We start from the raw sequence: 14,044 nt of genomic DNA on the forward strand, positions 1-14,044 counted from the left end.
TAGTGAGAAACCCAGTTTTACATGTAGCAATATGAAATACAACTTGGTGCTGGCCAATCAGGTGATGTCAATAACTCTGGTTTCCATTACCCCTAATTCTGGCAATTTATATATAGGTGTAATTTACTTGCTGAATAATGAACAAACACGACAAACAAGTGGGCCTGCTTTCTCAGGCTTCCGACACACCCCCTCATCTTGCGCAGATTGGGCAAGATGACCCTTGAAACGCCCATTTCTGTAATAGACACAGAAACAGCCTCTGTTTCCCTTCTGGGCCTAGGTGATCAGGTGACCTACATCAGCCATTCTAAGCAAGCGAATGAAATTTTCATGCTTCTGGCGAGTCAGGCACTTGGTGAGCCCGTCAGCGACCATCTGTGCCGTTGGCACCCATCTGACGGTGATCCTTCCTGCTTGCGCTTCCTGCCTAACCCAGTGATAGTGAATATCGACATGTCGAAGCTTCGTATCGAACGCCGCATCCTCCTTGTTAATGAGTGCAACCGTGCGCTCATTGTCGCAGTCGATGGTGATGGGGTGGGATAACTTAAGGCCAACATTCTGCAGCAGTCTTCTCCACCATTGGAGATGCTTGCCAGCCTCAGAAAGTCCCAGCAGCTCGGCCTCGGTAGTAGATGTCGTTACCGTTAGCTGCTTGCTGGCTTTCCAGTCTACTGGCCCGCCGAACACTTGGCAGATATATCCAGCAGAACTCTTCCGATCCTCATGATCCCTATACGACGCGTCACTTGCTATCTGGATCGACTCCATATCTTCGATTCCTGCGGCATATTCAATGGCAAGAAACCGGGTGGAGTAAAGGTAGCAGATCACCCTGTCGACAGCTTGCTGGTGCTGTGGTCCTGGGTTCATTAGGAATTGCGCGAGCTTAGCAGTAGCCTTTGCTGCGTCAACCCTAGTAATGGTCGTTGCATAACCTGCTGAGCCCACTTTCTGCTGATACAGATGTGTTTCTCTTGGTGTAGCAACGCCCTCGTACTTGCGTAGTTCTTCCACCGGTAAGGGTGTAAGAACAGGCGCTCGCTCTGTCAAGTTATATCTCGCTGCAATGCTTGCGATGTAACTATCTTGACAAAGCCACAACTTCTTCTGTGCACGGTCCCTGATGATCCGGATATTAAGAAACCACTCTGCTTCTCCGTGATCAGTCAGTTCCCAGTGCTCTTCAAGTGATTTTTCTAATTGTTTTGCTCTTGCTCTCGCTATGCGATAGCAAGCAATAAGTATGTCGTCGACATAGAAGAATATAATGATTCCGGTGCCAACGAACACACATGGGTCCTCCGGCACTTGCTGGAGACCTAACTTTCGCAGTACACTTGCTGCTTCTTGTTGCCATAAGCGTGGCGAAATTCGTAGACCGTATAGAGCTCGCTGTAGTTTCCATGACTTGCCCGGTATCCCAAAACCTTCTAGCATCTATGTGTATGTCTCCTTATCCAAACGCGAGTTCAGGAATGCGGTAACAGCGTCGCGCTGCCTAACGTCGAGATCGTATGCGGCGATGAGGGAGAAGATCATGCGTGCTGTCCTTGCAGCAAGTGTCGCTGCTCGCTTCTCTTCTTAGGTGATGGTTTCTAAGTCGCCGCGGACGCAGATGCGTGCTTTTAACTTGATTAAGTGGCCATCCTGGTCAAATTTGTATGCATAAGTCCATAAGAGAGGAAGCACTTGCTTGCTGATGTCTTTTGGCCGGTCTATCACCTCATACGTTGCCTTTGAGCGCAAGTTGTCTAGCTCTCGTTTTATCGCTGCGATAAAACCTTCAGAGAACTGGTGGTTTATGGCCTCTTTGTAGTTTCTTGGTATAGGAGGGAGGTCATCGCGGTGTCGTCGATGTTCTGGCTTCTCGGCATATAGCCCTGCTGCGAAGGCATGTAGCATTGCTGGTGGCTCTTGCTGTATCGTAGAGTAAGCAGCATAGTCATTGTCTTGCCTTGCTCGCCTGGTTCTTTTGCCGCTTATGATATTAGTAGTATCAACGTCACCAAAGATCTCTTGTGTGGGCTGTAGTAGCTCGCTTTGCAGCTGTTGTGCGACTTCATCGTCACTTGCTCTATTATCCTGCGACGTTTCCACGGTTTCAGGGGTCTGATCCCCTACTTGCTGCGTTTCCTGCTGCGTCTCCACCCCCTGATCTGACCCAAAAACCTCGTTTGGTGGTGTTGGTGGGAGTGGCACATCTTCTGGGAAAGCACCTAGGATTTCTGTAGGACTTGCTGATGCAATCCGCCTTTCTAGCGTCGGCGATGGGGTTCTTGCCATATCTTTATGGCGTTCCATTTGTTGTGGTGGGGTTTCTACCTGCTGAGGAGTATTGGTTTCATCCTCCTACGGTTTGCTACGTGGTAGCTCGACTTGCTGGTGTTGGTCTTGGTAAGAATCTGCGGTTTGAGCAGCTTGCTGATGGTTTTCAGTTGTTGTATGCTGCTCCCGATGCGTTTCCTCTGGCTCCTGATGCTCCTCCTGACTTCTTGCTGTCGATATCCGCTGGTAAAGCTTGAGGGTTTCATCTGTATCAAGCACATATGGTTCCTGGATAATTGGCATTGGCAATTGTTGATATCGCTCGAACCTAGGTGTGTACTTGCGGCTCTCGTCAAACACCGTATCTCTAACAACCTGCACTCTTCTAGTATGTGGGAACCAGATTTTCCAGATATTTGATGCCACGAAGCCTACTAGAAAGCCAATCTCGGCTCTCGGTGCCATCTTATTAGATTGCACTTGCTTCTGTATCCGATAGTAAGTCAAACTGCCATACAATTTAACGTTTGCTAGGTTGATTCTCGGCATCTCGTTACCCGCGAATTCGCGTCGAACCTCTTCCCACGGCACAATCTAGCGTTTCTCATCGTTCACGAAGGTGGGTGTACGGTTCAGCAACCATACTGCAGCACTTGCTGCCTCTGGCCAGAGACCTTTAGGCAACTGGCCCTCGACGATGAGCATACGCATACGTGTGATGATTGTTCCACCTGCACGCTCGCTGTATCCATTCATCTCTAGATGTCCCGGGGGAGAGTGATAGATAATGATGCCCTCTTTGGAGATGGATCGTTCGGCGGTGCTTCCTGCCGAAGTCTCGTTATCATACATGAACACCTTAATTAGCAAGTTCCACCAATTCTTAGCAAGTGCTATAAACTTGTCGATAGCAAGCTGACACTCTGGCTTTAGTTCATGTGTCATGATCCAGTGAAATCGCACTCCCTCGATATAGAAGTGTGACATCCATCTATGTCTGTTTTCTGCTGGCTGGATCTGTATTAGGTCGAAATGAATTCTTCCAAATCTTCCAAACGTGCGTCTAATTGGTCGGCGAGAGATTTGTCGAGGTGCTCTTGCTAGGTTGCAGACTCGGTAAGGTGAGTTGACTTCTTTATCCTTGCTATCCTCTGTGATCTCGATGCCATCTACTATTTGCTTAGCTTGCTTAATCGTATCTGTGCTGATGTGCGCTAGACGGCGATGCCATAGTTCTATAGATCCTTTCGCTTTCTGTGGTCTCTCTGACTTTCTGGTTATCGCATTGACACTGTTGTGGCTTGGCAAGTCGAATACCCATAGATCTAGGTCCACTAGCTGCAATTTCGCGATTTGCAGGTTGTTTGGGTCGACGATGGTATCTGTATCTTGACACCATTTCACACCAAGTCGCCTCATTTTTGCATATGAAACTAGGTTGGTATGGCACCCTAGGATATACAAGGCGTTGGTAAGACGTATGATTCGTTGCTTGCCGGTTTGTGGATCTCTTATAGCAAGTCTTGCTGTTCTAATCCCCTCACCCTTGGTGATTGAGTTGCCAGTTGCTAACTCTGTTTGGTATAGGGTTATAGTTTCGAACCAGCCCTTGTTGTTGCACACATACACACTTGATCCATAGTCAAGGATCCATCGGTCTTTAAGATCAGGCATTTGCTCAATTCTCTTATCGACTGGCTTGACATGGTAGATAGGAGTTCTTTCTGCTGGTTTGCCAGCATAGACTTGCTGCACCCGGTTGCTCTCTGCTGAGGGCACTTGTATGGTTGCAAGTGTTACTATTAGTGGATGAGCGCTAACGTTAGGCTGTACCGTTGTGAAATCCGCCGTTTCCTTAGGCGTTGAACGTTCTTTGTCCTTCCTTACTTCCTCGTTAATCCACTTGCGCCATTCTGGCTCTGCGGTAAGAAGCTTCTCAATTCTTTTCTTCGTGGCTTCCCTGATAGTGAAGTCCGAAGGTATCAGATCAGGGCGTATGTAGTAGCAAGTTGCTACTCTATGACGTGGGTGTGTGTTTCCACATAGGCAGGACCGTTCGTGAAACGGGGTCTCTGCAGTCTGCTTTGGCTTCTTAGACTTTACAGCAGAGATTGTTGCCACTTGCTGTGAAGCTTCCTCATGCCCTTGCCAGGTTAAGAAGGAGGCCTTTGGTGCTGACAGTGATGGTTTAGCACCTGTTTCGCGGTAGATACTGCGAAAGGACTCGATAAGCTGATTGATATCACGCTTCTCTTCATTAAGGATGACAGCAGTGTATTCCGCTTGCCACCACATTAGCAGGACTTCCTTCACAGCCTTGATAAAGTAACGTACTGCATCTTCATCATCAACCCTAATGCCGACGCTAATGACTTCTTGCCGCAGTATGTCCCACTTGTCGATCTATTGGTCGACATCCTTCCCGGGTTTCTGCGATGCAAGTTGCTCCCACTTATCGCGCAGCTCTTCCTTATAAGAGTTGCTTCTTGCGAACCGTGTTTTCAGCGCTATAAGCACATCATACGGGGTTTCTTTGGTGATGACGGAGCGATGATACTTGCTGTTAAGGGTGGTAAAGATATATTCGTATACATCATTCAATCCCTTGGTCTGCTTCTCATACTTCGAGAGAGCAAGCTTATAGACATCGAAGCGGTCTCGCCACTTGCGGGTCTCCTTATCATCTCCGTCTTCTGGGTATTCTGGTTCTACCGGCTCCGTACTGCGCTTAGGGAGTGCATCCTCATTGACTTCTGGATTGCATAGCTCCCAAACCGCGCGCAGTTGGGCGAAGCGCCTGGTTTTTGCATACCAAGTGCTCCATTGAGCTGGTTCACGAAGTTTATCGCCCTTCATGGCGGAGAGTGTTGACGCATCCATGCTTGCTGAAGTGTAGTGATCACTTGCTGTATCGCTTGCTAGCGAGGATGGGGTATGGGTGTGTTGGCGTTGCAGAACCTGGAAACCTTAGGGGATCACAGGGGCACCCCCAGTACGAGTCAGAGAAACACTTCGACTTGGGAGCCGTTTCTGGCCCCCTGTTGGTAATTACGAACTATACTCGCACACAAACAAGGCTTACCGCGAGAAGGCCGTTTCCGGCCTTCCACTCACCATCTCCGATATTACCACAATACACTAGGAGACGGTTAGCCCCACGTGATCCAGGGAAGCTACTCCCGCAGATACCCATGAACCTACCCCGGGGGTAGCTCATGGAGTCGACAAGAAGAGTAGGCACGAAGGATATATAAGGACATTCGTTTCATGTACTTAGTTTAGTTCTTCGTCTTCAATCATACATTGTTACTTGTGAATACCTTTGGAACTTCAGAGACTCTTTACTTGATTATAACTTGATAACCACTACGACTAGACCAATACTTCGGTATAGATCTATTCGGCGCACTACCTGGCATCGTTCCTCGATACCCTCGACAGGACTCATCCCGCAGTAAGGCCTGCTAGGCAACGGTACGGTTGAGAGACAGATCGTTGAGGTTGGAAGTCTGCAGGAAATCAGAGAAGTATCTCCCGATTCTATCTAACATAACTGTGACCAGTTAGCTGTGCGTAACATAGGGCTCGCGCAGCCTTCGCCATGGCAAAAAGAACCTGAGATAAGCCGCACGGAGCGCTGGTGGCAGCTAGCCCAGGCCGCCATCGAGCCCGAGATGCAACGGATGATGGGCAACAACGGGCTACTGCTGTCACGAAGAATTCAGGATCAATGATCCTGAACCGATTCTGCCGTGTTCCACCGCCTTTCGTAGTTCGTGTTTTACATTGTTTGATTGGAGGCCTCAGGCATCACTACCTTAATTGTTTCAGCGTGTTGTTTCTTTCTTCTTCTTTCTTTCTTTCCCCATGTTTAGTATTCTAGTTGAATGCACTCTTTTTCATCAAGACTTGGCTCGTAACAACTGCTTCGAGGGGTGCAGGCACCGGCATTAGCTGCCATTCAACAGGGCCAGAGCCCAGTGGTGGCTGTGATGCCCACCGGGGGCGGCAAGAGCCTGCTATTTATGCTACCCGCGTGGATCAGCCCCCGAGGGGTAACGGTGGTCGTAGTGCCGTTAATTGCACTACGGGGTGATCTCGTCCACCGTTGCCGGCAGCTCGGCATCGCATGTGTGGAATGGGAGAGCCGGCGGCCGGCCGATCAGGCATCCATTGTACTGGTCACGCCCGAATCGGCTATTACGGAGGACTTTATGACGTTTTTGAACAGGCAGCGGCTCGGCCATCGGCTAGATCGAATTGTGATTGATGAATGCCACGTTGTGCTAAATGACCAAAGCCAATTCCGGCCTGCCATGGCCTAACTAGGTGTGAAGGGCTACAGCTGAATTGATTCAATTAGGCGGTGCCTGCATGCTGTTTATCCAAATCTTAGAGAACCGTAAACAAGGGAGCGGTCAACTGCTGTATAGTGCTCCCTAGGGCGGTCAGGCTACCCGTTCGGCAGTATCGGGTGCGGTGTCTGCACGGGCAAAGCCCGAGCCTCAACGTGGCCCTGGCCCGTTACATATAGTTTCTGATTATTAAAAGTAAATAGAATAACAAGAAATATAATCTTAATCATGTTTTTACTTTACTTGATCAATATACTCTCTAATCTATAATAGTATTGTTCTCAATCCGTTTTATAGAGTATAGACCTAGTATTCAAATATATATATCTTTTATAGTTTCATAGAAGACATAATACTTTGACTTTAAAAATCAAACCTTAGTGCACACTCTGATTAAAAGGACAAAATTTTAAAGTAATTATACAAAATATAATCAAAATACTCTATATACATGGCGATTTATAAAAATATATAGAGGTTAGTGAAGAAAACTTTCATATAATGCTGTAGTGACCAAAACATACGTAAATAACAGTAAACAATTTAGAAAACTCAGCAAGTTATCCATCCATTTTAGGTGATTTGTGCAGGGCTTGGCATAGGATGGGAATTTTATGGGACCCATAGGAATTCCCATTTCCCAGAGTGGGAGGGAAATAGGGAGCTGAAATTTCCCATGGGAAACTGTCCATGGGAAATGGACAAAAAAGATTTCCCATGGACGGGAAATGTCGAGGTCTAGTAGTAAATTAGCCATATCCTGATATATAGTATATATAAGGGTAAACCCTCTAGGTTTTGGAGAGAGCAGCCACTCTTCTATCGATTTCTCTTCAGGTTTAGAGAATTTATAGCGATGATAGCGGCGTATAACCCGACTTTTATAACCCTTCATCCGATCTTATAACGTTGATCGCGGCATAGTGAAAGCTTCGGCAGCAGCTCTAATAGAGGTGTATTTCCAATTTTCTATAACGCTAATAGCTAACAGAAGGCGGCCCTCCTGTTTAACCAATCTTTGAGCTTTTTGAGATCGAATTGGTGGCATTGTTGATGTTCAAAAACATACGTTGCTATGGGATCCATTTTACTTTGCGGGTGACCGGAGTAACAGGGATCCACGTTACCTTTGGAAGCATTCCCAATTGTAATCTACAAAACCCAAAACGAGAAAAGATCGGACCTGCTGGGGACTAATTTTCAGATCAACAGTTCTCCAGCACAACCAAATCCCCAAACGGGAAATTTCTTTTTCTTTTGCTATTTCTCCGACTTCCAAGATTATCACGAGAGAGAATAGAACTTTGGAACGAATTAATATTTTCTTATTGTCGGCAATGCCCGCTGCCTAGGGTGGGTATATGTTGCTCGCTCCGCCGTTTTCGCAGCAAAATACCCTGTAAATACGCTAGTCTTTGTTGTCAACCGATTCTGCTCATCCGGCTTGCTGGTCACACATAGACATCGGCAAAACCCAAACCCCCTTGAGCCCAAATCTAGTTCCGTAACGCCCTCATTAAGCCTAGAACCCAATCCAAAACATACCCAAGTCATTTCGTTTTAGCATAATCTTCATAAACAGGAAGGTCTTGGCAGTCATAAAATGCTTATAAACACTGCACTCGTAAGTTATATTTAATACGTCCTGTATCACCTTATATATCTTTTTGCTTTAATAAGCAATAGTATCGATAGCTATTAATAGCTTATATCTTTCCTATAATTGTTGAACAGCATATTATTGTAGAGGTAAGTGGAAAACACGGGCTCTCCAAAAGAGAGATATTTTTGCAGATGGTATGTGCACCATTTTTTCTACGGGCGGCGTAATTTATCAACTATCAAAAAATCTCAATTATATACTTACATTAAGTAAATGTATCGATTTAGGCCTACTAATTATATTATTTTATCTATAAATATGAATATTACCTGGTGTACGTAGGCGTTTACGTTGCCAAAACATCACGTTATCTTGCATAATTTCTTGGCGAACCCAAGTTGGGTCACCAGGAACACCCCCTTTGAGCCCAAAACCCAGCCCAATTGGGTTTGAAACATGCTTCAGTTGGGTTACTCGGAACACCTGCCGAGGTCTAGGCACATTGCAAGGATCGTTTCCTTGTCACGTAGGAGGCTTTGAAGTCAAAGCATTTTGTTGAATGAAAGGGGTCAAGAACGGTGCATCATAAAATGTGCGGAAAACCAAGAAGAAATACAAAGAGTGGATATAGATACACGTGACAAATTTTATTGATCAAAGTGAAGCTTGAAGTTCATTCAACGAATCAATTCCATGCAATTTCCAGTCTATACTACTATATTCTACTCTCCATTTCCATTGACACACTGGGATGCAGCAGGAGTTACAAAATCAAACAACCCCTTCCATTCCCTAGTACGGGAAATCACAAATCCTGTTGAGAGAACGTTCTGCTCACCAGTCCCAACGACAGTGACTGTATACTCTCCCGCTTCGCTAAGCCAAGCAGACTGCCTCTCATCCCAGAAACTGGTAGCCAGAGCTATTGGGATAGTGATCATGACTTCCTGTTTCTCGCCCTGTTGCAATTTGACCTTTTTAAACCCCTTGAGCTCTCTCACAGGGCGGGAAATACTGGCGTGGGTAGGTGGGTATATGTATATTTGAACAGTCTCTGCACCACTGCAAGACCCAATATTCTCCACTGAGACGGACACTTCCAGCACTTCTTCTTTAACTCTGTTCCGGGCCTCCAACGGCTGCGACACAGCAAGCCCCGAAAGACAGAATATTGTATAAGAGAGGCCGTAGCCGAAGCCAAAGAGAGGCTTCACTTTGATCTTTTCATAGTACCGATAACCGACGTAGATGTCCTCGCTGTACAACACTCGTCCTCCTTCTGATCGATAAGACAAGTATGTCGGGTTTTGCTCGATCGACTCTGGGAAGCTGAGAGGAAGTTTGCCAGACTAGACGGTTAGTTAGCTAGTGTTTAATATGCAATCTGCTCAATACTCACCGGATTCACATTTCCAAAGATGACATCGGCAATACCGTTTCCTGTTTCGTTCCCACCATACCATGCGTGAAGAAGGGCCTTCACGTCCCGAGCCCACGGCATTGTCACAGGCGTTCCACTCTGCACAACAACCACAGCATCTGGATGGATAGCGAGGACTCTTTCGACCAGCTGATCTGACATCGGCGGGAGATCCATGTGTGGACGGTCAAATCCTTCGCTTTCCCATTCTCCACTCAGTCCAACAAAGACAATCACCTGGTCAACTGTAGCTGCCAGGTCCACAGCTTCTTGGATGGCACATTCTGTGTCGATCCGTTTGCATCCTCCCACTCGCAGTCCTCCGGGTCCAAATGAAACGACCCCGTGTAATTTCAGGTTGGAAGTCGGGGCAGTACCGTAGTCGACTAGTATCTTGTACTGTTGATTTGCTTCAAGGTGCTTGGAGCCGCGTTCTTCCGGGGTCCCAATGCCGAAAAATGACGTTCCCTGTCGCTGATTGGCCTTGTTATCGACTACCTTTTCGCCATCGACGAAGAGATCTCCGGTACCGGCTACCGTAAGGCCAAAGTCATAAATCCCACTTTCCGTGGGCTCAAATATCCCTTCCATGGTGATGTAGTAGAGGTCCGAATGGACTTCTGGATGTTTGTAGTCCATCAAAAAAGCGGAGCTGCTGTTCATGTGGAGGATATCAACTGCCTTTCTGTCTTTGTTGGAAGAAGGCTCGGTAAACACACTGAATATATATCCGGGCCGACCATCTTCGGTTTTCAGCTGGTCCCCTAGAAGTGGCAGCTCTTTGTGGCTATACACTCCCTGTGAGAAGACTACGTGCCCGGTACAGATGCTATTGATTCCTTCTAGGGGTGTAATAGCATAATAGCCCGGCAGAGCCGCAGAGCCTCCGCCACAGTATGCTGCAATGTTGGCATTAGGTCCGATCACGAGGGTCTTCTTGGTCGGATCAAGAGGAAGGATCTGATCATTATTCTTGAGAAGAACAATAGACTCGGCGGCTGCTCTGCGGAGCAATGCTTTATCTTCGGGAAGGTTCCGTTGAACTTCGGGTGCGTTTTCAGGGATTTCCGAGCTGGTTGTTTGTTTTATCAGCTCTAACACACCGCGGACCCGATCATTGATAGTCCTCTCTGAGACCTTGTTGGATGTGATGGCATGCACCAAGCCCGGCCCCCGAAACCGAGAAGGGCCAGGCATTTCGAGATCTAGCCCAGCATTGACGGCCTCAGACACACTATAGGTGCCAAACCTGTTCTGTTCAGTTATAGAAGTTTGAAGGAAGCGAACCAACGAACCAATCGCTCATGATAAGGCCTTTATAATCCCATTCCTTCCGAACAACATCCTGGAGCAGATCAGGACTCTCGCTGGCGTGGCATCCGTTCACCTTGTTGTACGAGGTCATAAGTGCCCCAGGATTAGCGCCCGTGATGGCTAGCTGGAAGGGAAGTAGATATATCTCCCGAAGAGCACGCTCAGTGACAAGGGCGCTGACAGCCACACGCTCATGCTCCTGATCGTTGCATACAAGGTGCTTCGGTGTCGGGATCACATTCTCGGACTGTACACCCAAACAATAACTAGCAGCCAAGGAGCCCGAAAGTACAGGATCTTCTGAGAAGGATTCAAACCCCCGACCTCCCAGTGGGCCTCGTTGGATATTGATTGTCGGACCTAGGAGAACATGTGCCCCCTTTGCCTTGCATTCTAATCCAAGAAGCTTTCCAAGGGAAAGGATGAGCTCGGTGTCAAATGAAGCGCCTAGTGCTGTGGCACAGGGCAAACAGGCTGAAGGAACTCCGTTGAAAAAGCGGGTGCCTCGAACACCATTTGGTCCATCTGACATGCGAATTGAGGGAATTCCCAATCGCGGGATTGCTGTTGTGTGCCAGCCATCGACTCCTTTTTGTCTGGTGAGCTGGGAAAGTTTGGATTGGTAAAAGCGACGAACCTGAAAGTAATGAGACCTTCTCATTTAGGGATAGCTCTGAGAGCACGTGTTCAATATCAATTGTCGACATAGTGGAAGGAACGATGTATGGGAAGATGGTTCAAAAAAGGAAAAAATGATTGCAGTTCCGGCAGGTCCGATTCTTAAATCCAACGAGTATCTACATTTCTTAAGTAATGTAAGCTTGAAAAGTCTAAGTGTTATAGAGCATCGCGGAGTATCGGACTTGTGCCATTGGAGTGGAACCAATGCTGCGGGCCAGGTTGCATTCATCCGGGAACTTCCTACAAGACATTTGAAAGTGTGGGCTCGCTTTCATATTCTCATAGTTAGCCTAAATAATACATTGATACTACTTTGTGTTTGAAGAACCGGTTGGTGACATAAATAAACTAATCCCAACCACATTTGAGCTAATTTTCCCTTGCCTCCAACAGTGTCTGCACAATATTGAACAACCCCATTATATTATTGGACTCATGCTTCCAGAATCCCAACATCCGAGAAACATCACATACTGCTCCCTCCCAGCCAATAGGCAGAAAACAGACAAGATCCACGTTGCGCTCAGTGGCAAGTAACACCAAGGCACTCCTTGCACACGATCGAAGCATCAACAATGTTCCATGATGACGATTGTAGAACCCCGTTTAATTCTGCTGTATTCTATCCACACAGACCATCAGTCCTTTGTGAAGAAAATTATTGCTGGTTCCATGGACTCGGCCATGTATTGCTTTGACCAGAAAGTGCCAGTACATTGTCTCTTGACAGTCAAGAAAATGACCACTGAGAATAACTTGGAAGGGCTCATATTGGTATGTATAAGGGTTGTCTACGTCTGGAGCCAGTGCTTTGGGGAGAGATCGGAGCCTAGCCTTTGTTAATCGGTGTGTTGTTTCATCTGAGATATTGCCTACCATGCGTCTGCTTGCTCCTAAAAGTCAAGGATCACTGATTCCAGGTTAGACTTTGAGATAAAAGAGTAAGGTTGGTAAAAATAGTTCAGACTGCGGTTCTCCAATCTCCGTAAAGCAATTTCAGCCAGATAGAAGTACCATGCTGCTTCATCTATGGACTTAAGCTCTTCTGGGGGCGACGGAAAGAATGTAGGATATTTAAGATCTAGAAAATTCTTTTGGTAAAGATTCAATTCTAGTGGTAGCTCTCTATCAAAATAATGTTAGACATCGTCTCTTGGTTCAGTTTTGGTCTACTTACAGCTCAGACTTCAAGCAAGTCCAGTATACTCTCTGCTTCGTCCCCCACGCATCTTCATGGCGGTCGTTTGTGCGGATAATGGCAAAGCCCTCGCAGCACGCCAGTGCTTGCACAAACATCCGCTATGCTTCCACCGACCGAAAATTTGTCAATAGATATACACCAGCTAGGAAAAAGCATTGCGCCTCTACTCTATTGTGCCGCTCCTGGATAGCAACATACCCATCCGCTTCTGTGCGGCAAGGAAATACGCTTCGCCTTGGAGAAACTCCTTTGACTTGCGAAGGAGACTAGAAGATACGCCTTGCCCATTTGTAAGAAATGGGGTCGCGATTGAACCATTGGCGTATATGAGAAGCTAGTACTCCATGCGTTCGGCATATGAAGATAGGTTAGGAGCACTCAACAACAAAAAGACATTGCGTCCCACCCCACACCATTCAATCGCACAATCTTCACATAGTCGTTGATATCCTCTTCTTTTAGCGTAGGTTGAAGATATGCACATTATCGAAAAAACTTCGAACGAGGTGGTCGGCCGCATGGATATCAAGATCGACCAAGATATTTAGGTCCGGTTGTATTATATTCTCTTCGGATGGAGATAATAAATAGAGCCGCGGTTCAAACTCATGGTCATCGAAAACAGGCCATTTGAGAACCTCCTCAATGTTGATAAAAAATGGTTTCCATTGTCTCTGCTGGACCAAATGCCCAAATTTCATGCAAACTGCTAGACGGCGATGTAGAAAGGAGCACGTTAGACAGAGCCGCCAGGGGTGGATCGTTGACCTTGGTCTGGATCATTGCTTCCAGATCATCGATCCGTTTCAGAATCATCAGACTTGCGGAATCAAATCTGCTGCTCGATTAATTGCCTTTTCTTTTTTTTTTTCCAAATCTTCAATTACTATTTGATTACTCTAAAAGAACTTACGTCGACAAACAAATCTGCTGGTAGGAACATTCCGCTCGGAGCCGCACACACGATGCACACGAGGGCCGAGTGTTATCGCACTTCGTGCGTCTAAGGCGACAGCTTTGGCATGCTTGAGTGGCTCGCTTCTTAGGGTAGGTTGCGGCTGCACGGGCGTGTCTTCGTTTCTGGACATTCGGCTTGTCGGCAGGTGGGGTAGGGGATTCCATGTTGGAGGTCAAGACCTGGGGTTGGAACTGGGACCGGTAGGCTGCTTCCATCAAAAAAGAAACATGGTGTGATTCCT

The 14,044-nt window shown here is 46.9% G+C and overlaps 2 protein-coding genes across 2 annotated transcripts; both read right to left on the reverse strand.

The window, feature by feature from the left end:
• Nucleotides 1-8,951: 8,951 nt before the first annotated feature.
• N7529_002126 (beta-glucosidase) lies at nucleotides 8,952-11,670 on the reverse strand (the record flags this gene model as incomplete). Its single annotated transcript, XM_057237654.1, has 4 exons — nucleotides 8,952-9,578; nucleotides 9,629-10,898; nucleotides 10,945-11,551; nucleotides 11,601-11,670. The coding sequence occupies 4 exons, from the start codon at nucleotides 11,668-11,670 to the stop codon at nucleotides 8,952-8,954; spliced, it is 2,574 nt and encodes an 857-aa protein (XP_057100265.1).
• Nucleotides 11,671-13,487: 1,817 nt separating this feature from the next.
• Nucleotides 13,488-14,018, reverse strand: N7529_002127 (Zn(II)2Cys6 transcription factor domain-containing protein; the record flags this gene model as incomplete). The annotated part of the gene is made up of 2 exons (XM_057237655.1): nucleotides 13,488-13,680; nucleotides 13,759-14,018. 2 exons carry the CDS (start codon nucleotides 14,016-14,018, stop codon nucleotides 13,488-13,490), a joined length of 453 nt encoding a protein of 150 aa, XP_057100266.1.
• Nucleotides 14,019-14,044: the final 26 nt, after the last annotated feature.

Source organism: Penicillium soppii (assembly GCF_028829465.1).
Source record: "Penicillium soppii strain IBT 18220 chromosome Unknown utg000003l, whole genome shotgun sequence".
Classification (NCBI taxonomy): domain Eukaryota; kingdom Fungi; phylum Ascomycota; class Eurotiomycetes; order Eurotiales; family Aspergillaceae; genus Penicillium; species Penicillium soppii.